Here is a 22,911-nt window from a genome sequence, read left to right as displayed (position 1 = left end):
AAAGGGACCTACTTAACTGGGGGCTAATATATCTGCCTTCTATTAGTCTCCTGGAGCCATCTGGCCTGACCCTGTCACAGTAGTGAATGAGGGTGTGGATTGCAGGAACAGAAATGATGTTCTCATAGGTAAATACTGTCTTAAAGAATTGGATTCTATCCTTGCCTCTGCCACAGAGTTCCTATGTGATGCTGGGCAAGTCACTGAAACCAGACTTTTCACAGGAGATCCCGAGTTGTGTGTTCCTCTTTTTCTGTTGCCCAGCTTGAGACCGTGGGGTCTGATTTGCAGAAGTGCTGAGCACCCAGAGCTGCAAATTAAAGTCAATGGGATCTGTGCTTTGAACATATAAAGAAACAGCCCTTCTTTTAGAGGTGTTGTACTCTTTTTGCTTTATAGTGTTTTCCCCTTTTTTCTTTTCCTACTCACTACTTCCCTATCTCAACTCCAGTTTAAAACAAAATAAAACAAAACAAAAAAGCTACAATCCATGTAACTAGCAAAGATGTGCCAATTCTTCATCATGTTTATTTGCTCCCAGGTACTATCACCAACGCTATCCTTGTTCTGTTTGCATCTTTAGATCGTGAGCCTATCAGGGCAGGGTTTGTCTCTCTTCTTCTGAACAGTGTCAGACTGGGGCCTCAGGGAGCTACCATAATATAAATTTTTACGACTAGTAATAATAGTAATATCAAAGGCTCTGTACTTGTGTTTTCAGTTTAAATTGTTGCCCACAATATTTTTTTTAATTTTTGAAGTTATACTGCCACATAGTGAATTTTAAAGAAAACTCAGCATTTTTCAGTTACAAATGATGATGGAAAATTCGGGAAATCTATATCTGCAATGATCAGGAATTACCACCTTTTAAAGGCACATAACCCAGACTGTTTCTCCTGTACTCTCAATGGTAAGTACTCTGAAAAAATCAGGTCATAGGAGTCTCAAGTTGGGAACCCCAAATTGGTGGATATTTCTGACCGTAATCTTTGTGTTTCAGTACCCCATCTGTAACATAGGGATAATCTGAAAATAAACTAAGGATTTGGAAGCACACAGATATAATAGTGATAAGTGCCATGAGAAATTAATACTATATCCAGGGCAGGGTTTAAATAGTGTGCAGTAAATAAGGCATACGGGCACATGAATCCAATTATCTAGGTCAGCATTCAGCTGTCATAACCATGAGATCATCCTCTTTTCCGTCAGTCTCCTGCCTCCTTCACTACACCCTTTCCAACTTCTGCAACAAATGAAGCAGGGGTCCTGCAGACAACAACCTCCTTTACTACATAAGCCTGACTCACCCCGCAGAGAAGGTCCAGCCCCTGAATGAGGCAGGGGTCCTGTGCCAAAAATAGTATGTGATCATGTAATTAAAGATTGTATCACAATGGTATCTATCACAAACAGTACATGGGGGTGGGGGGGAAATTAAGTTTGCATGGGCAATGTTAATTCTGACATTTCCTATTTGAGTGCTTAATTTTGCAACCTCAATAATGTTCATGTTTGTATGTAACATGCACATAATGCATTTTATATCTCAGAGCTTCACTCAAGTGTTATCATTTAAAGATTTATCAGTCATACTAGAACTACTTAGAGAAGGACTAAGCTACTCTAGTATGGTGTTTCCTTTGTTCTTCTGGTGGCTTCCTAAAGTCGTTTCAAATCTAATTCTGTTTATGTAGCACACATTGTGAGTGGAAGGGGCTACAGAAGTCCATGGATTCAGAAGCTCAGGGTAGGTCTACAATGATAAAAGACCCGCAAGTTCTCAGAACCTGGGCTCCAGCCCAGCCCAAGCCCAAACACCTACTGTGTAATTTTACAGCTCCACAGCCCAAGGTCCCCTCCCCTCCCCCGCAAGCCCAAGTCAGCTGACCCAGGCCAGCCTTGGGTCTTTTATTGCAGTGTAAACATACCTTTAGTCATCTAGACAAGATCTTATTGTGTTTCTATGAGTGGGAGAAGTGACTGTGTACAGTGGGCCAAATTCTCTGCTTGCTGATGTAAGCTGGCACAGAGCTATTGAGTTAATAGGAGCTGTGTCAGTTTATAGAGCAAATAATTTGGCTGTGAACCTGCTATTCTTTTATTTCATTAGAGAATGGGTATAAAAATGGCCACTGTTTTCCCTCATATTTTCTTTGTGTGATGTACCATTTTTCTAACAGTTACGCAGTCACGTCGACTTAGAGACCATTGCCAGTAATACCCAGATCCTTACTTCTGTGCCGGAGAAACTGACCACCGAGAACATCTCTCGTGCTGCTAATATTGCAGAGCAGATTCTGAAAAATGATTCTAAGGTGAGAATCACCAAGACTAAAAAAGTATTTTGTTTTATGGCTTAATAGGATATAGTAGGATGTTTGGGACACTTTTCCTAGCCCCATGGAAAATCAGTCTTTTTGGTTTCACTTAATAAAAAACAACAACAAAACCCAAGTATCTAATCTAGTTGCGATACATTGAGCTATTAAACAGTGCATCTGAGTTCAGATCTCAAGCATCTTAGTGGAATGTCCCTATCTCAGTTTCTGGGATAACATGGTGGATTCATCTCTATCAATCACTTTAAATTTTGTGCATTTGAAATTCAAATATTGGCATCAACTGAACCTGATGTCCTACATTAACCTTTTTTTTTTTGCCTATCTACATTCGAATAATGTGAGGGGCCTATGCATCCGTTGGCTCAAAGCCTTTTTTCCCTAGTAATAGCTCATTTTTATTTAACATTTTTATTTAACAGGTTTATTACGGTAGTCCCTAAAGGCCAACCAAGAGTGGGGCCCCATTGTGCTAGGCACTTCATAAACAGAGTAGTAAATGGTCCCTGTCCTGAAGAGATTACACTCTAAATAGACAGGATAGACACAACACACAAGGTGGGGGAAAGGGTATAACACATAAGCAAAATGCCTCTAAATGTTATAAGAACAAGGAGAACTTGTGGCACCTTAGAGACTAACAAATTTATTTGGGCATAAGCTTTCGTGGGTTAAAACCCACTTCATAGATGCATGCAGAGGAAAATACAGTAGGAAGATATATATACAGAGAACATGAAAAAATGGGGGTTATTGTACCAACTCTAACGAGACTAATCAATTAAGGTGGGCTATTATCAGCAGGAGGAAAAAAAACTTTTGTAGTGATAATCAGGATGGCCCATTTCAAACAGTTGACAAGAAGGTGTGAGTAACAGTAATGCCCCTCTGCCATGTACATTGGCCAAACCGGACAGTCTCTACGCAAAAGAATGAATGGACACAAATCAGACGTCAAGAATTATAACATTCAAAAACCAGTCAGAGAACACTTCAACCTCCCTGGACACTCAGTTACAGACCTAAAAGTCGCAATTCTTCAACAAAAAAACTTCAAAAACAGACTCCAACGAGAAACTGCGGACCTGGAATTAATTTGCAAACTGGACACCATTAAATTAGGCTTGAATAACAACTGGGAGTGGATGGGTCACTACACAAACTAAAAACTATTTCCCCATGCTAATTTTTCCCCTACTGTTACTCACACCTTCTTGTCAACTGTTTGAAATGGGCCATCCTGATTATCACTACAAAAGATTTTTTTCTCCTGCTGATAATAGCCCACCTTAATTGATTAGTCTCGTTAGAGTTGGTACGACAACCCCCATTTTTTCATGTTCTCTGTATTTTTATCTTCCTACTGTATTTTCCACTGCATGCATCTGATGAAGTGGGTATTAGCCCATGAAAGCTTATGCCCAAATAAATTTGTTAGTCTCTAAGGTGCCACAAGTCCTCCTCGTTCTTTTTGCTGTTACAGACTAACACGGCTACCACTCTGAAACCTGCCGTCACTAAATATTATGTTAGTTCCACATTAGGAGTTTGTTTGTCTTGTTTGTTTGTTCATTTGTTTATTTTGGTGGAATTTATTTAGGAGGGGATCAGCTAAATGGAAAGAAAAAGGAAGGGATGGAAGGCGAGGCAGACAGGGCTGGGGAGAAGAGGGTTACTTATTCTATTTCATTTTGATTAAGGCAAGTGTTAACAAAATATTCTATCACAATACAGCGTATTAAAAGAAGTGAGTTCGTATACCATTCCTACTGAATATTTCCCTCTTTTCTGTTTGTCAGAATGCTATAGAGGCTGCAGTGGCTACAGTTAGCCAACTTTTGGATGCCAGAGTGAGTGAATTCAACTCTGCAAACGAGACCCTTACTAATATTACAGCAGGGTAATTACAATTTCTGTTTCTATTAAATTTGGTAAAACTAAACATGTCCATCCATTTAAGATTAAAAATGGAACATAGTGGGACAAATTAATCTCCAGGGTAACTCCACCAACTCAGAAGAGTTACCCCAGGGATGAATGAAGTTGGCCCAGTTTTCCTAATCTGGAGACAGTGAGGTCTAGAGTTGGGGATGACAAGTCAGGTTACCTGCATTCAGTTCCCAGCTTTGCCAGTGATTTGCTGTGTCACCTTGCGCCAGTCAATTAACCAGTGCCTCGCTTTCCCTGTCTGTACAATGGGAATAGGTGTTCTTACCCTACCTGCTGGGATGATGTGGACCTTAATGAATATTAATAAACACTTAGAGGTTCTTGTATGAAAGGAATCATAGAAGTGGGAAGCATTATTATTACTAGTAGGATATCCAGAGAATGGAAAAGGAGAGTTACTAGCATGCTAGTAAGTTGTCTCCTTGAAGGAGCAGGTTCCTGAACACATCAACACACTTGGAAAAAAATATCCAAGTTATCTAACCAACTATTAACTTGTAGCAATATTCTAGATTTTCCTCCTTGATGCATAAAAGGCCAAATCCTAATTCCACTGAAGTCAAAGGCAAATCTCCCATTGACTTCAACAGTAATGGGATTTGGCCCATTAGAATAAGAGATTTTTGGCCAAATTCTACCCTGTCCTATACTCTATGGAACAAATTTGAAGTCACTGAGGGAGGGCAGACAGGCTCTATATTCTGATATACTTTACAGTGGTAAAGACATTTACACCATTCCTTACTTCAATGCAGCCTCACAAAGACACTGGAAAATTTCTCTTTGAATGACTTTGCTGTTCAGCCCAACATTGCAGTTCAGAACATTTCATTGAATCCAGATTCAACTATAGCTTTTTTCTCTGCACAGACAGGTAAGCTTATTTGCTTTGTGGGAATTATAAGGACAATGAGCACATTTTTACAAATTCTAACAATTCGTACAAATTCTTTGGTGACTCTTGCCTACACAGCATCAGGAAGTTTACAGTCTGAAAATATTAATGTAGCTGAAAATGACTCTAACAATGCCAACAATATAGAAGTTCAAATACTGATCAACCTTACAAAGAACAGTAAGTACACTCTTCTCTTCCCCAAAACCTAGTGCTGGGCAAATTCTGCACAAAAGTGTTCTCACACTCCTTTGACTAAAATCTATGAAAAGATGTCTTTTTATGTACATATATTAGGGCACATATCATAGAACAAGAAGTGTACATGGCAAAGCTAACTGTGTGACCTTATTTGTGAATCACTGCTGACTTACCTGTAACATGGCCTGAGTTTTTATAACTGTAATGAATGTGTGGTTACAGAGCTACAGTCTCCAAAGTGAACCACTAAATTACACATCTCCATTAGAGGTTGGACTAAAAATTTCTGCTCCAAAACTACAGACTACTACCATGTAAGCTTAAAAAGAAAATTCTTTCTTAAAAAGAAAGGCCATTTTGATTGGTAGATATAGATAAGTAATTATTTTCTGCTACAGATAAGTAATTAATTTCTGACATGAGGGAGTCTCTAACTTCAGTTTGTCACTAGTCTGATTCTTTATTAAATTATAAGAAAACTTATTAAATGTAGTGTATATATAGAAAGCAAAAAGGTCATTTTGTTTTTGGTGTACTGCATCTTTAAATATTGAGTAGTCTGTTTGTCTGCTGCAGGGACAGTGGCCACTTTATGTTTCATTAAACTGGGAGTGACCCCTATATTTAGGTTGCCTAAGGTTTTCCTTCATAACATTCCTTAAGACCTTTTTAAAAAACAAGTTCTAACACCTCAATTGTTTGCAGCAGGCTTCTGAAATATGGCAGTGGGAAATGCCTGGGGCTAGAGAGAAATGTCTTTTCTTATTCCTGTGAACATCTGTTCAGGTTTTGCTGAGGTACACATATTTGACAATTGACGCTGCCCTTATGTTCCTCAGGGAAATGATGACAACTTGCCACAATAATGGTGACATGAACATTCCAAAGTGCTAGGCCTCTGCTGCTACCAAAGCATCAGCATCAGCATTACCTCACACACACACGCAGTTCAGCACTGGGAACACCTGGGCGGTGCTGGAGCAGCTGTAAGGATGGTATGGGAGAGAGAGAGAGCTAGGGCAGCCCAGTCCCTCCCCTGAGGATTACAGAGGTAATAGCAGTAAAAGGCTGTTTTAGTCTGGTAGCTCCAGTGGTGTAGAAGTCTGTGCTGTGGTACAGGACAGTCTAGTTTCAAATGATGCACAATAGGGGGATTGTCACAGTTGCACGTAAAAGCGTGGCGTTTTATTTCAAAGTCAAGCACTCAAAAGTTAGGAAATGCCAGATAGACAATTTCCTGTGTAACCGTAATTCTTAATTCTGTGTATATTTATTATGGTATGGACTTTAATTTCATGATTACAATTTGATTAGTTCATGATGAATTTCATAATTACAAACCATTTTTTTCCACAGGACGCCTGCCTCATTCAGTAAACAGGAGGGATGCACAAAAGGACAATATTAAAGTTGTCTTATCAAACATAGATCTGGCATTTCCTAATTTTCAAGTGCTTGACTTTGTAACCTAAATAATAACATTCTTTTAACCATTTTTAATGTAATTTCAGTTGCAGAATGTTACCAATTGAGCTATTGTGTTCTCCTTCAAATACAGACTTTATATCTGTTCTCTCTTTTCTTGTTGTTTTCCTTTATCTGAATAAAATCATCTAGGCTAAAAAAAAAAGTACGTCTTCTGCTCTTTGTGCGGTGGAAGACTTAACAATGAACCCTGGAGAACTGGTTAAAACAGTGTCAAAGTCAGATTCAAGACTCACAGAATTTGTCAGACCACTCTGTTTATTAGCAAAGCGCTTTGGCAATGCACCCAGATATGTGAGCCTCCTGCAAAAGCTCAAGCTAACTTATTTAAACAGATAAGCCAAAGCCAATTTAACATAAGAGACAAAAAGAAGCAGAAACTGACAAATATACATACATATCTTATTAGCATACTAACGTTTACCAATCTCCTAGCTCAGTAGAAGCTCTAAGTTAATTAGTTTGAGGACCCATTGTCTCACACTCCTTGATGTTTCTCTTCCTGACAACTATATTTCAACAAACCCTTCAAGCAGCATTTCTCTAATGAATTATAATTTCAATATAATTCATTCTACTTTCACAACAGCTACTGTCTTTCCTCATCATCATTACAAGTATACAGTTTTTAAAAAATAATTCCACTTTTAGAAGTTCTTTTCACAGATGTCCATCTGTCTCTTAACTTCTATAATGTCACATCTGCTTATTTGCTTATTTGTTGATTTGATACTAGTAAAAGGTGCTATACAAATAATTAAATACACTGGAAGACTCTAAACCAGTGTGATCTAATTGCTCTGTAGCTCTTATTATTTTCACAGTCTTGTTCACCCTAAGAGAGACAATTCTGCAGCACTGCTCTACCTTCCCCATCCTAAAGGAGATGCAGTCTGCAGACTGATATATTAGCATTTTTCTCTGTTTGCAATATTTTTCTCTATTTTTGTTAATATTATGACTTTAATTTGTTGTTTAAGTTAATACATTGTAAAAAGCCTTTTTAAAGTAGTTTTTGTATGTAATTTCCTAGGTTTTCTTAAATTGAAAAGGTAAATACAAATTCTACTATGTGCAACTGTAAAAAACCCCACCCTGAGCCTTCTGCACTGCAGCATAGACTGCAGCAGGAGTTCTTGAGATACAGGTTTAACTATATTAGTTGGCAGAAAGAGAAGGCTTTTATCCCAGAGGGGCAGGATGGACCCCTGGGTGAATGTGCTGTATTGGGAGCAGAAGGATGGAGCTCAGCCTTGCTTAGCTCTTGGGTGAGAACTTGCTCCATGAGGTGTCTCCAGAAAATGGGAATAAACTGCTGGGGCCAGATGCTGTGCAGAGAAGGTGTATATTGGGGGCAGAGCCATCTATCCCCGTTCCTTTCACATATAGTGCATGAGCCACTGAGGCCATGTGCTGGGTCTGAGGGGAAGAGACCAGGACCTCTTCTCCCCCATCCCTATAGCTGCTCTGGCAGTTTTCACGTATTCCCAGCACCATGTCTGATTCTATTGCTGTGGCTTTGTAATCGTTGTGAACCTGGCAATTGGGAATGTTCATGCATATAGTTATTATTTCTTGCAGACTGCCAAAATTGCTCCAGGGCATGCAACTCTGAGAAAGGAAACGGTGATTTTATTTAACAGTTAATGTCTCAGCAAAAGCTGACTAGAATCTCATGGGGTAGAGAAAAGGTACTTCCTTAGCTCAAAGGGTTTCCCTTACAAATATTAAGGCTTGCTGTGTATAATGGAGGCGTAAGAGCTTCTCAAAGGATCTTTTACAATGGAAGTGTTAGGCAAGCTAAATATAGGAGTTGCTATCATCTACTTCTATAATAATCTGTTCCATGAGGTATCTGTGACCCTACATCTCTTTTCTCTTTGCCCAATGTAGGTTCATCTGGAAATAGACGTATTGGCTTTGTCTTGTATCAAAATGACAAATTTTTCCAATCAAAAAATTACAAGACTCATTTTAATCATACTAAACAAGTTATCTCTGGCAATGTTGCTAATGCAACAGTCAACGATGTTAAAATAGTCTTCAAGCCAAAGGTGAGTCCTCTTACAAATAGAACTGAGAGAGAGCGTATTCTAGAGAATGTTGCAGCCCCAATTATTTACCATTTCAATTGCCATAGCACCTACTGCCCACAACCAGACTAGGCAGGCACTAGAGAAACATATAGTAAATGACCATCTCTATCCCCTCAGTGTTGTCGCTGCATTCATAGAAGGTATGAAGTTTACAGTTTTTAAAAGGCTCTAGGGCTCCTTTACCTTTATTCTTTTTTAGTCTTCAAAAGAACAACATAATTCTATCATTGTTCCGTTATTGGCATGGGAGGGATGCCACCCAGACAGAAGAGGACTTGTCTACACTTAAAAGTTCAGCTGCTTTAACTACGCTGGTATAGTTAAAAAGGCAAAGCTGCGTAATGTACACTGGTATAACTGTGCTGATACTGGCATAGCTTTTTCCAGTTAGGTAAAGTGAAATAAACTATACTTGTAGTAAGTGCCTTACACTGGTGATGTTGGTAGTCCATCGGTAACAATGATGATGATATCACGAATCTCATCTGTGGCTACGCATATGACTCTGAAGTCCGAACGCTGATGCAGAGAATCAGCCGCACTGAGGGTTTGGGAAGTCTGTATCCATGATGTTTGATGGTGCAGCTCTATGGCGCCTTTCACATGCAGCCTGGAGACAACTGTGTCAATACTGCTCGAAATTGTTGCAGGCTGATCTTGTCAGAGACTGCCAGTGAGTCCTGTTCTGAGTCATTTGCTCAAGTTCTTTGGGGCTAATGCCAGCCCTCTGGAGACTGCTCTTCAGGCTGTCTTTGAAGGACTTGAACAGATGACCCTTCTTTCTTTTGCCCTGCCTCAGCTCCTCACACAAGATATGTTTTTGGGGAGTGGGTCTTCCATTCTGATGAGATGTCCAGTCCACCTAAGTTGCACTCTCAACAACTTTTCCTCATTGCTGGTTATGTTTGCTCTCTCAAGGACCTTATTGTTGGTCACTCTGTCGTGCCAGCAAATGCTCATTATTGAGTGGAGGGAGCGGATGTGAAATTGCTCAAGGTGTTTAATATGCTGTCTATAAAGAGTCCATGTCTCAGGACTGTACAGGAGAGATGTTAGGACCACCTCACTATAGATCTTCAGTTTGGTGGAGAGGTGGATGTTGTGTTATTGAAGACTTTTGTTTGAAGTCGGCCAAGGGCCTGGCTAGCTTTACTATTCTAAAGGCAATTTCCTTGTCAAGGGAACCATCACTGAAGATGGTACTGCCCAGATACTTGAACTGATCCACATTTTTCAACTTTGTGCCTTGGATGGAGATGGCTGGCACCGGAGCATTGGAATGAAGTGCAGGTTGGAACAAAACCTCTGTCTTACCGAGACTAATGGTGAGGCCAAAGAGCTGGGATGCTTCAGAAAATCTGTCAGCGATTACCTGAAGGCCATTATGTCTGTGGGCCATCAGGGCACAGTCATCTGCAAAGAGTGCTTCAATGAGAAGTCGCTCCGATATCTTGGTTTTAATGTTTAATCTTCAAAGACCAAAGAGGGAGCCATTGAGTCGGTAGCGGATGTATGTTCCCTGAGCCAAGTCCCTTGTGGCATGGCTGAGGATGCAAGTAAAGTACAAGGTGAACGCAGCCTTGCTTTACTCCATTCGAGATTTTGAATGCGTCAGAAGAGTCATCATTGGAGAGCACTTGTCCTGTCATGTGATCATGGAACTGGCCCTTCTTGGGCAGCCCAGTTTATGTAGAATAGCCCGTAGACCCTCTCTGTTGACCATATCAAAGGCTTTGGTCAAGTCGATGAAGACTGAATAAAGGTCCGTGTTTTGCTCTGAACATTTTTCCTGGACCTGCCTTACAACAAAAATAAGTCCATAGAGCTATGACCTGGTCTAAAACCACACTGCACTTTTGACAAATTCTCCTCAGATATATTTGCAAAGAGTCTCTTCAGGAGAATGCGAGCAAGTATTTTCCTTGCTGTACAGAAGAGAGTAATGCCTTTGTAGTTTCCACAGTCAGCTTTGCTGCCTTTGTTTTTGAACAGTGATACAATGGTAGCATCCTTGAAGTCTTGTGGCATTTCTTCTTCCTCCTAGATACTGCTCAAGATGTTGTGGAGCACCTTGATAACCTTTGGGCTTGCTGCTTTGTACAGTTCTGTTGGGATTCCATCCTTTTTGGATGCCTTGCCAGAGTTCAATTGTTTGATGGCTTTTGTGACTTATTCAACTGACAGAGAGAGGTCTAGGTCCTCTTAGATATGTTTCTCAGGTAGTTGATCAAGGGCACGTTGATCAGCTGTGTATACTAACATAACTGCTTCGGCACTCAGCTTTTACTGGCATGTCTACGATAGCAAAAAAATCACATCCCTAAGTGACATAGTTCTGCTGGTAAAACTTCTTAAGTACAGACCAGAGCCTAAATCAGAAATTTGAGAGGGACAAAAATAGTAATTTCTCTACAGAAAATATAATATAATAAATTCTGGGAACACGAAAAGGATAACATACCAAATACAGTCCAACATACCTATTCATTTTTGGGTGTTACCTGAATTCTACTTGCTTTTTTTTTTTTTTTTACCATATCCCTTACACTCTACCTTCTTCAGAGATAACTCCAGGTGCCTCTTGAAATAGCTGCAAGTTTTGCCTCAATTGTCTTCTCCCCAAACTTGTTCTATATGTTTATTACCTTTTGCATGCAGTGATCTGTGTGAATTTCCTATTTGATCGTGATTTCTGAATTTTTAGATTGCATTATCACACGGTCTGGAGTGGCTCAGGACCATAAGTGCCTACCTCAGGGCAGACTGTCAAAAGCAGGGCAGACACCCGAAATTGGTGGTGTGTTCTGTAATTAGACTTCATCAACCCAGTACCAAATGTGAACTCCAAAAGTACTACAATAGTCTTCTCGTGGAGTCACAAAAAGTCCCTACAGACACTCCAGTCTATCTTGCCACCCAGGCAAGCTGGACTGTATGATAAATGGTCACTTACACTGAAAATCACAAAACACCAGGTTACACTCAGTCCCCAGAGACCAGTCTCTCACCCAGGTCGATTTGCATCCTAGATCTCATACCAAAGACAAGACTGGTAGCCAATTCTATAGCAAATTAAGTAAAGTCCTATTAGCTAGGAAAAACAAATAAGAGTTATTGAGAAGTTAAAGCAGGTAAAATATATGTACCGGTGAGTCACAGTCTATAATTCCAAATACTAGCAGAGATGTAGAAATCTGCCAGTTTCCCAAAAGTCTCTCAGGGCTACCCAGAGTAACTCTGGGGATCTCCATCTTCTTGTTCAGTTATTCTGCCCTGTTAGAATCCAAATAGTCCAGAGATCAAGAATTCTTCCTTCTGTCCATACTTATATCTTCCTCTCACAGAAAACAAGCTGACAGGGTCCCTACCCACGTGGGCTCTTTCTTTGACTGGCAGAAAGAGAGGAATGCATTTAGAGTCTTTGATCTCTGGTCATCATACACAATGACCACTTGCCTACAAATGCACAGGAATTAGTGCTTTCCAGTTAAAGTTCTTTATTTGCATTATACAAGACTTCTTCAATGTAAATGTTTGGTATTACATTATAATAGAATACAAAACAGTGAAAAAATGCATGCAGCATGCCATTAGTTTTGATAAAGTTTAAACACCAAATGCATTCTTATAGATTTAACAATCACTTTGATTTACACTAAAACACAAGTGAATTGGCCTGGCATCCAGCTATTCATTTTAAGTGTTCAGTAAGGCCTGGGATGTTGGCATGAGCTGGCACCTCATCTGCCAATGTCACATGCATTTTTTTCTGGAAGGTAACATTTGGCCTCTTCCTACAAGCCTTTCTTATGTGGCTAAGATTTGGAGGATCAAACCCATTAATGTGATGGAGCAAGATTCACTATGATAGATCATAAACTGGGTGGATTGGAAAATAAGTATCACTCATATTGATTCATGTGAGCATTTCAAAGTCCTTTGTATATGTTTGAAGTCCATCTATCATACACAAATAATGCAAAGGGCTGTTTTAATTGCAAATTTCCACAGATGTTATGAAAATGCAAAATTGCAAGCTTTATTTATTAAAAGTATTAAACAGCCATTTGGTATATAGGAGTAGGATTCCCAGTGGAATGCATAAGTTTCTACCTCTTGGTTGTAGTGCAAACCCAATTCACTTTGGCAGCATTTGAGTGTTACTGTTATCTGATGATTGCTGTTTGGCATATGTGAAATTCTGTCCAATTCTGTCCAATTCTCACTGGACATGTGTTTCTGTCATAATTACCAAAACAATTTCAGCAAATTGGCAGTTTGTTGGCAGTCTCAACAATGATGTAAATGGAGACTGAACTATCCTCTTACCCCTCAAATGGAAAGTTGAGGTGTATTGTCAGTTCATGAGGCTTAATTGTCTTCAACATAAGATCTCCCATAAAGTTGACTGGAAACTCCGCAAGCGTCTCAGTATATGTGTTACCTCTCCCTTCAGAAAGAACAGTCTTTACCAAACACAGTTTCATTGGTGTATCTTTGCAAAGTGTTTGTTGCCAGTTTTTCTTCTTGTATTCCCGATCCACAGTACAATGCGTTGGAAATTCTGCTGCATGATTATGCATGTGTCTTTTGGGATTACGGTGCAAATGACTGGAACACAACAGGCTGCACAAAAGAAGGAAACAAACAGGAATTGAGCTGCAGGTGTAATCACACTACTAATTTTGCTGTATTAATGGTAAGACGTTTTGTAACAGCAAATCATTTGTCTTTTCTTCTCTGTTGTTGGTGGCTTTATAATAGCAGAACGTAAGTATAAGGCCTGTTCCAAACATACAGGACGATGCAGTCCCTGCCCCCAAAGAACTAATTATCTAAGAGGAGCAACAGAAGAGCAGGGGAGGGAGAAAGAAAACCATACAATCAAGATTTTTAAAAGATCAGCTATCCCCAACTTCTCCTTTATGCAGACATTGCTAGTTGCCCAATTTCTTATAGGTATCATGGGAGAAGTGACGCTTGAGAGAGCATAGGGACCGACGTTATCAGACTAGTGTTTCACCTAGTCCAGTATCTTGTGCCTGACAGTGGCCAATACCAGATGAAAGGGAGGTGCAAGAAAATTTTTAGTTGACAATTGCAGAATAACCTGCCATAAGGGAAATTTCTTCCTAACCACTTTTAGTTAGAGGCTGGATTATGTCCTGAGGCACGAAGGTTTATATCCCTTCTAAAAAAAATTAAAAAAAAAATCCGATCTTATATAACTGAATTTTCTCATTATCCATATAAACGTCTAACCCTTTGGAGAAGTCTACTAAGCTCTTAGCCTTGGTTATATCTAGTATCAAGGAGTTCAATAGATTGATTTTTTTGGGGGTAAAAATATCTATTTTATTCATTTTAAATTTGTTGCCTCTTAGTTTCATTGAATGTCCCTTTGTTTTAATAACCAGAGAGTAATTAGGAATTAATGGCTTCTCTGTGTCATTCATTATTGTGTATATCTCTGTCATATCATCTCTAAACAAAACAGTTCCAGGGTGAAATCCTGGCCTCGTGGAAGTCAATAATGGGAGTTTTGCAATCAACTTTCAATAGGTCCAGGATTTTACCCCTAATCTTTTAAATCTTTCTTCACAGGCAAGTCTTTCCATGTTTCTAATAATTTTCATCACCCATCTCTCAATTGCCTTTATGTACTATATCCTTTCCTAGATAAGGTGACCAGAAATTAAAACAGTTTTGCACCTAAGGGTGTAACTTTGAATTATGTAATGGCATTATAATATTTTCAGTGTTATCTGTACCCAGGCCCGCCCAGTGTTATCTGTACCTGGGGGAGGAGGGAGGAAGAGGAAGGGGGCAATTGCCCAGGGTCCCGGGCGATTTAAAAGGACCGGGGGCCCCCGGCTGCCACCTGCTCTGCAGCGGGGCTAACGCAGGCTTCCTGTCCGCCCTTGCTCCATGCCGCGGCTGCTCCCGGAAGCGGCCAGCACATCCCTGAGGCCCCTGGGGAGGGGGTCTCCGTGCGCTGCTCCCGCCCCGAGCACCAACGCCGCAGCTCCCATTGCTGCAGGGGCAGTGTCTGTAGGCAGCGGCATGTGGAGACCACGTTGGCCCCCCACCTAGGAGCTGCTGCCAGAGGGATGAGCTGGTATCTTTTGGGAGCCGCCCGAGGTAAGTGCCGACCCCCTGACCCTCTTCTGCACCCCAACCCTCTGCCCCAGCCTTGAGCACACACCATGCACCCCTCCTGCACCCAAACTCCCTCCCAGAGCCCATCCCCACAGCTTCTCCCTCACCCAAACTCCCTCCCAGAGCCTGTGTCCCTCACCCCCTCCCTCACCCAAACTCCCTCCCAGAGCCTGACCCCTCACCCCCTCGCACACCCAAACTCCTTCCCAGAGCCTGGACCCCACACCCTCTCCTGCACCCCAGCCCCCTGCCCCAGCCTGGTGAAAGTGAGTGCGGGTGGGGGACAGCAAGCGAGGGAGGGAGGGGGGATGGAGTTAGCAGGGGGCAGGGCCTCACAGAAGGGGCAGGATGGGGCGTGGTCTCAGGGAAGGGGTGGGACAAGGGTGGAGCAAAGGTGTTTGGGTTTGCGCAATTAGACTATTGGCAACCCTACCGGGTGGGCACGTGGAAGCCCTGGCTGTGCCAGAAGAGCGCGCCCAGCAGTGCAGCCGGTAGCTTGCTGGGCACCAGTCAGTGCGGGCACAGCACCACCCAAATGTCAGGCGGACCGCGTGCACGCGGGCACAGCTTGTGTGTGAGTGGGGCCCATTGACTGTTCTGTCCTGGGGCCCGGAATTTCTGTCGGCAGGCCTGTCTGCACCAGACATAATATATGCTAACATTTTGTTTGCTGCTTTTACTGTAACTATAGAGAGGACAGGTTCTGATTTGCTGTCCATAATATTGCCCAGATATTTTTCCCCAGAGGTCACAATTAATTTAGAATCCAGAATTGTATATGAGTAGGTCAAATTATTTCTTGCAAGGTATATTACATTTCTTAACAATGAATTTCATCTGCCATTGCATTATACATTCACTTAGCTTTGTTAGGTCCCTCTGAAGTTCCTGAAAAACTTCTCTGGTTTTGACTAATTTTGTGTGACCTGCAAATTTTGGCAGTGGCTAGTAGTAGCCATAACATTAAAAAAACACGATTATTCCCATGTCAATCATCCACATAAATTTTAGAGAGAAAACTATCTCCCCCACATCATGCACACCCAACTAGCTGAATATCTTATTTATAATCTATAACAATTATTTTCTAGAGCTTCAAGATCAATTACAAATATGCAAAACCTCTAGAGATTGTCTCAAACATTGGTAGTGGATTCTCCATTGCTGGTCTGGTTATTACCATTCTGTTTCAAATTCTCACCAGGTAAGAGAAAAGACGTAAACTAGACATTATCTGCAAAAATATTTTTATGCTAATTTAACATTATGCTGCTCTGAATATGGCCTGAAAAAAGTGAGTGAAGTCACTTTATAATATAGATAGATACTCTTAATATATTACTATTGCACAGTATCAACAATATGTTAAAATATGTTGTCAGCCTAAGGAGCAGTATTGTCTAGCAGTTAGAGCAAAGGACTGGAAGTCAGGAGACTTGGGTTGTCCTCTGTGCCACTCTCTTGCTGTGTGACCTTGAGCAAATCATGTAACCTTTCTCTGCTGTGGTTTCCTTGTTTTAAAATATGAGGATAACAATGCAGTAAAATTAATTACTAAAAGTCATTAGGACAACTTATATTTGAAAATACTTTAGATTCAAAGAGAAGTGGCACCGCAGAGTTCTGAAGAGTATCTCACAGCCCAATTTGTGAGGTACTGAGCCCTTCCTATGAGATACTGAGTACTACCTACCCGCTCTGACTCACAAAATTTTGCCCTAAGATCCCAATCCTTCAAAGGGATCCACAGAAGCAGGCTTTGGTGACTGTGCAGATCCCATTGAAGGATCATATCCTTGTGTCAGTATGAGTCCATTTGGATTCTGTATAGTTTTGGCTAATTTTACTTAATTATTTTTAAGACAATCAAAAGTAACAAATGACATTTCATTGTATAGACAATAGTATGATAGATACAGAGACTGATGCAGGATAGAAATTTATTTTAGAAAAGATGGTTCTACGGCAGAGGTGGGCAAACTACGGCCTGCGGGACCCTCCTGACCGGCTTCTGAGCTCCTGGCCCGGGAGGCTAGCCTCTGGTCCCTTCCCCGCTGCCCCCCTTCCCCCACAGCCTCACCTCACCACCTCACCACCTCCAGCGCAATGCTCGGGGTGGTGAGCTCCTGGGGCAGCGCAGCTGCAGAGCCTGGCCTGACCCAGTGCTCTGTGCTGTGCAGTGGCATGGCTGGCTCCAGCCGGGCTCCAGCCACCAGTGCTCCAGGCAGCGCAGTAAGGGGGCAGGGAGTGGGGGAGTTGGATAGAGGACAGGGGAGTTCGGGGGGGGGGGGCGTGGACAGGGGTCGGGGCGATCAGAGGGCGGGGAACAGGGGGGTTGAATGGGGGTAGGGGTTCCTGGGGGGAAGTCAGGAAGGAGTGGGGGTTGGATGGGGCAGCGGGGGGCAGTCAGGGGCTGGGGTTCTGGGAGCAGTCAGGGGACACAGGGCAGGAGTCCCGGGGATGGGGCAGTCAGGAAGGAGAGGAGGGGTTGGATGGGGTGGCAGGGGGCAGTCAGGGGACAGGGAGAAGGGGTGGTTGGATGTGGCAGGGGTCCCGGGGGGGCAGTCAGGAAGGAGAGGGGGGGTTGGATGGGGTTCTGGGGGCGGTCAGGGAGAAGGGGTGGTTGGATGGGGCAGGGGTCCTGGGGGGGGCAATCAGGAAGGAGGGGAGGGGTTGGATGGGGTGGCAGGGGGCAGTCAGGGGTGGGGGTTCCGAGGGCGGTCAGAGGACAGGGAGTGGGGGGTGGTGGATGGTGCAGGGGTTCCGGGGGGGCCATCAGGGAACAGGGGGTTGGATGGGGCAGGAGTCCTGGGGGGGGGTGCGTCAGGAGGCAAGAAGTGGGGCGGGGGCTGGGCCACGCCTGGCTGTTTGGTGAGGCACAGCCTCCCCTAACCAGCCCTCCATACAATTTCCGAAACCCAACGCGGCCCTCAGGCCAAAAAGTTTGCCCGCCCCTGTTCTACGGGATTAAAAAGACTGAGAGAGAATGCTAGAAGCTGCTGGTTTTAAGGTATCACTGCATTCAGGAGATAATATTTTCAAACCTTTAGTCTTAACACTCCAGTCCATATGGGCCAAATTCTGAAGTCCTTATTCAATGCAAAACTCTCATTGACTTCCCTAGAACTTTTGCCTGATTAAAGACTAAGTAAAGACCTCAGGTTTTGACCGAGTGTGTTTTGATACATGGTGGAATGCTGTATTTTAACCTAAATGTGCAGTGGCTTCTATAAAGCTCCCGAGACATCAATGTATTAGTTAATATCATGTGATCTTTTCTCAGACAATAGCCAAACTCCAACTCACATAATTGCAGCTATCCTGGGTTAATGACAAAGTCTGTTTCTAGGAGTTGTTCTGATCTTGCTTACATTAGGGTAGTTCAGGTGTAATTCCACCAAAGTCAATGGAGTTATACCAATGCCAGGAAGGAGAGAGTTTTTCATGTGCATTTATAAAATATGTTGATGTGCCCAGCTTGTTGGGCCCCTAAGAGTGTTTAGAAATATTTCTGTTACACTGTTTTCTCCCTCTTACACGGAGACTAACCAGCTTGAAAAGCAGCAGAAAAGTATGGAAATGTGTCCCAAATATTGTACTAAGGGCCCAGTCCTGCAAGGTGTTGAGTGCCCTCAGTTCTCACTGAAGTCAAGGTGAAATTGATAGATAGGTGTGAAAATAAAAGTAATGTAGAACTCTTTGCCAAATGTTTATTGCTGGTTTCTGGCTTTGTAAATCTCAGTTAATACAAAGTTTGTATTAAAAAAAGGTTGCACACCCCCAGGTGACTTCTAGCATGTTAAGAGATTCAGGAAAGGGGGAAATGTATCGTAATTTCTTTTCTTGCTTTGCTACTTTTTTCTCAAATATGTATGGTGCTTACCAACCAATAGGCAAACACGAAAATTCTCAGTTACCTGGGTGCTGGTGAGTCTCTGCACATCAATGCTGATTTTCAACATCATCTTCATCTTTGGAATTGGCAACCCAAATGCCAAGAATAGCGGAGATGTTTCCCCCGAAAACACCGCACTGGCCTCGGACCTTGCAGATGTTCCTGAAAATGCCTCGTGTACTGCTGTAGCCGTCTTGTTGCACTATTTCTTGTTGGCAACATTTATGTGGACAGCGCTCAATTCTGCACATTTGTACTTACTGCTGCTTAAAACCCTGAGGCCCATTCCTGAACACTTCACTTTAATCATGTCAATAATTGGATGGGGTAAGAATTAGAGTCTCATATGCAGAGGGCTTTTCAAAATGTAAGTAGTGCATTCAGTGTAAGCTTTAAACATATTAATCCAATAGACAGAAAATGAAATACAGTCAGTTTCTTTGGGTTAGCTATGTGGTTTAACAGGTAGCCTCCAGCTACTTCTTATGTCCTTTTACTGATTCACCTGGAGTTTACCAGCTGAGTCTGCTGTCACTGCATTAATATGGAGATCAGTAGAATTATAGGATATACATGGCATGTTCATTGTCACAGCAACTCCCGTCTGCTGCATGCAGCAAGAATTTTGGCAATAGTTAAGGGCTTCAAGAATATTTTATCACCTGAAACAAAATTGTTTCTGATAAGTGATTGCATACTTGGAGTCAAATTCTGCCCTAGGAAGAGCATGTGAGATTCCCATTGATTTCAATAGGAGCCATTCAGCCATCCAAAACCAAAAATTGGCTTGTATTATTTATTATGTACTACTTTGTAATAAACATTTAGCACATCTTCAGAGCATAGCAATAAGCAGCAATGCTGCAAGGTTAAGGGGAACTACTGGGAGAACTGAGGGAGGCAGGGGGTACCCACTGAATAAGACAGGAGTCTCTGGGATTCAGCTTCATTCGGTACAGTATTCTAATAAAGTGTGCATGAATATCTTAGTTGTCTTCGCCTCACTGACTATACAGCTGATGTGGGATACAGCTTTCTCGTGGAATCTACTAAATAGTTCTAGATTGTGAAAAGGGGCTAGGATTGCACAGTTGCTGTAAGAGAGCCAACTGCAGCACAGCAGAGGAGTTTGCTGTGCTGCCAGGATGTGGGGAGCCTCTAGAAGGCATGCTCAGGAACTGATGCTCCATGGGTAAACTCAGTAAGGTTTGGCCCTGAGCTTCCCATAGATAACTGCCCTACTCAATCCCAAATCCTGCCTTTTCCTCAAGGACACTCTCACCCCTTAACGGAGTGCAGGACAGATAGAAAATGGGCCTTAACAAGCCTTGAGGGTTTTAGCAGGCAAGTTTCCCCCTTATTTGGGTATTTCTGCAGAAGGGGGTGATCTAGACCTAGGTAATTAAACAATACACTAATGATCTCTCTCTCTCTTTGTCCATTAGGAGTGCCTGCTGTAGTGGTTGCTATAACACTTGGAGCTACCTATAGAAAGGGCAAGCCATTAAACTACCGGCAGGAAGAGTTGTAAGTAGATGAATGATGACACCACTTGTTTTATTGTATCTTTAATGCCCAGCAGTATTAATGATACCCTGGATTTACCCTGGTAGTAATTGTAACTAATTAACAAATACAGTCCTGAACCTCTTAGTCCTTACCCAAGAAAAACTTCTGTTAAACTCAGCTGGAGTTTTGCCTCAGTAAGGACTTCAGGCTTTGGTCCTTTGTTAACAAATGCTGATTAAGGCACTGGCCAAAATTTAACTTGAATGCTCATGCACAATTCCTCATTGACTTCCGTGGCAACTGTGCATGCTCTCAGCCTCTTTGAAATTCAGGCCACTTATTTAGGTGCCTGAATAGGGATTTAAGTGCTTAAATTTAGGCATGTAAGTTTTAAAATTTTGGCCTACGTCACTAAAGTCCACAATTAACCTATATTATTTGGTACCTGCTTTCTGTATGACTGCAGCCACACCATAACAGCCACACCATAACTGTCTTTCTTATAAAATATGCTGGGCTGGGCACGGTCTGTGGTTGGTTCTAGTGGACTGTAAGTATGTAATCAGAGGTAGATTCTTTCAAGTGAGATGTAAAAACAAAACCCCTTCCACCTGGATCATTAAATATCCCATGGTGCTTTTCTCAAGATTTAGGGAGTATTAATGTTCTTATCTGAGATTACTGTTTGTTAAACAAAAACATGACAGTTATACTGAAACCTCATCCTCCCTTCCTTGGCCCCATTTATCTGTTTCAGCTGCTGCCCCTTTCATCTTGCCATGAACATAGATTGTAAACTTTCTGGGGCACGGGCTGTCTTTATACTACATGTATGTACAATCCCAAGTGCAATGGGGCTCTCTGATCCTTGATTGAGAGTCCCGAGGCTGTAGTCTAATATAGACAATAATAATAATAATAATAAATTCCCATGTCCTGGTCAGATTCCAGTTTGGATAATTACATTCTATCTCCCCCAAATTCTCCTGTGAAGTTTCAGCTGATAACATATTCTTCACTTCTCCTGGGGAGAAAAAAAATTAAAATAGCTTTATTAGTGCTGAATGCCTACAGCACTCCATTCTAGATATGGCTGCATTTCACTATAAAGTCCTCTGGGATCCTTCAGGATGAAAGGTGGTGTATTATGTTATGGTTATGCATTTATAATATGTCTGCCAAATCTGTTGAAATGGTCTCTCTTTATGTTTAAGTTGCTGGCTTGCAGTCCTGGATGACGAAGGGAAAGTGAGCACAAAAAAGCCCATGATATGGGCATTCCTTTTGGTTGTGGCAGTCATCCTTCTGTTTAACATTATCATCTTTGTCAAGATCACAGTCCTTGTTATGTGGAAGGAGAACACAAATCTGACAAGGTGAGGGGGTGGCAGAGAACTCAGACCATTTAGAATATTAATATATGTTCTCTTAGATTACATCAACTCAAACGTTTGACAGAAGGCTCTTTCATTTAAAAAAAATATTTTCAAAGAAACTAGAATATCACAGAGTGCAACAGTCTTCATTATCTCATTGACTTAACATAGTGGGCCAAATTCTGCTCTGTGTTACACTGGTACAAGCTGAGAGAAGAATTTGGCCCTGTCTTTCTTTCAGCAGCGGTAGACTTTGTCCTCGGAAAATCTGATTCTTGGTCTCAGAATTATAGGGGGGGAATTAAAACAATGATGTAAACACTTGTTGAAGGCAACGCTTCTTCAGGTTACATAAAAGTAACAGTTCCCTTTCAAACTGATATAAATGCATACTTTCATAATTACCTGGTGTCTTTCATAATTTTTCTTGCCCTTTTAAAAAATGTTCACTGATGATTTTGAGCATGACTTTCCTCCTTTACAGCCCCTTTCCTTCTTTGTTCATGAGGTTGAAATGTTCAAACTTGGGTTGCAAAAGTTAGGCACTTTAACATGTTTTGGGCCCAACTCTCCCCAAAGTGCCTGATCCAAAGGGAGCCATTTCATTGACTTCAGTGGGCTTTGGATCATCCTTTAAACTAGTTTTATATGAGTGTTACTCCGCTGATCTCAGTGGATTAATTCCTGATTTACAGCAGTATAAGTGGAAAAAGAATCAAAGCCACTGTCACAGCCCATTGAGAATTATGGGTACTTATCACCCCAGGAGTCTATAATCAGGCCACTTATTTAGAAATCTAAAAATGGACTTAGATGTCTGATTTTACATAGCCAGATTTCAATATGTTGACTGTAATATATAATGCTGAATTTGGATGTCACTGTTATTCTCATGGTAAATGGTGTTATATTGGAAACTCAGATTCACAGTTACTAAAGGAGAATATGCATTTATATCAGTTTGAAAGGGAACTGTTACTTTTATTTAACCTGAAGAAGC

At 41.7% G+C, this 22,911-nt stretch overlaps 1 protein-coding gene across 1 annotated transcript in view; it reads left to right on the top strand.

The window, feature by feature from the left end:
• Positions 1 to 22,911, top strand: part of ADGRG7 (adhesion G protein-coupled receptor G7) — a gene marked incomplete at its 5' end in the record, with an annotated part of 47,763 nt that overhangs the window by 20,168 nt on the left and 4,684 nt on the right. Inside the window, 10 exons of the mRNA XM_084626776.1 lie at positions 2,187 to 2,321; positions 4,145 to 4,245; positions 5,051 to 5,169; positions 5,269 to 5,370; positions 8,770 to 8,930; positions 13,519 to 13,671; positions 16,223 to 16,335; positions 19,025 to 19,353; positions 20,472 to 20,553; positions 21,750 to 21,911. Coding sequence (XP_084482902.1) covers positions 2,187 to 2,321; positions 4,145 to 4,245; positions 5,051 to 5,169; positions 5,269 to 5,370; positions 8,770 to 8,930; positions 13,519 to 13,671; positions 16,223 to 16,335; positions 19,025 to 19,353; positions 20,472 to 20,553; positions 21,750 to 21,911 — 1,457 coding nt within the window. The remainder of the gene's footprint in view (positions 1 to 2,186; positions 2,322 to 4,144; positions 4,246 to 5,050; positions 5,170 to 5,268; positions 5,371 to 8,769; positions 8,931 to 13,518; positions 13,672 to 16,222; positions 16,336 to 19,024; positions 19,354 to 20,471; positions 20,554 to 21,749; positions 21,912 to 22,911) is intronic.

This window comes from Lepidochelys olivacea (assembly GCF_965140295.1).
Source record: "Lepidochelys olivacea isolate rLepOli2 genome assembly, chromosome: 1".
NCBI lineage: Eukaryota > Metazoa > Chordata > Testudines > Cheloniidae > Lepidochelys > Lepidochelys olivacea.
The sequence above is the reverse complement of the archived record's forward strand: the minus strand, read 5'-3'. Positions and strand labels throughout refer to the sequence as shown.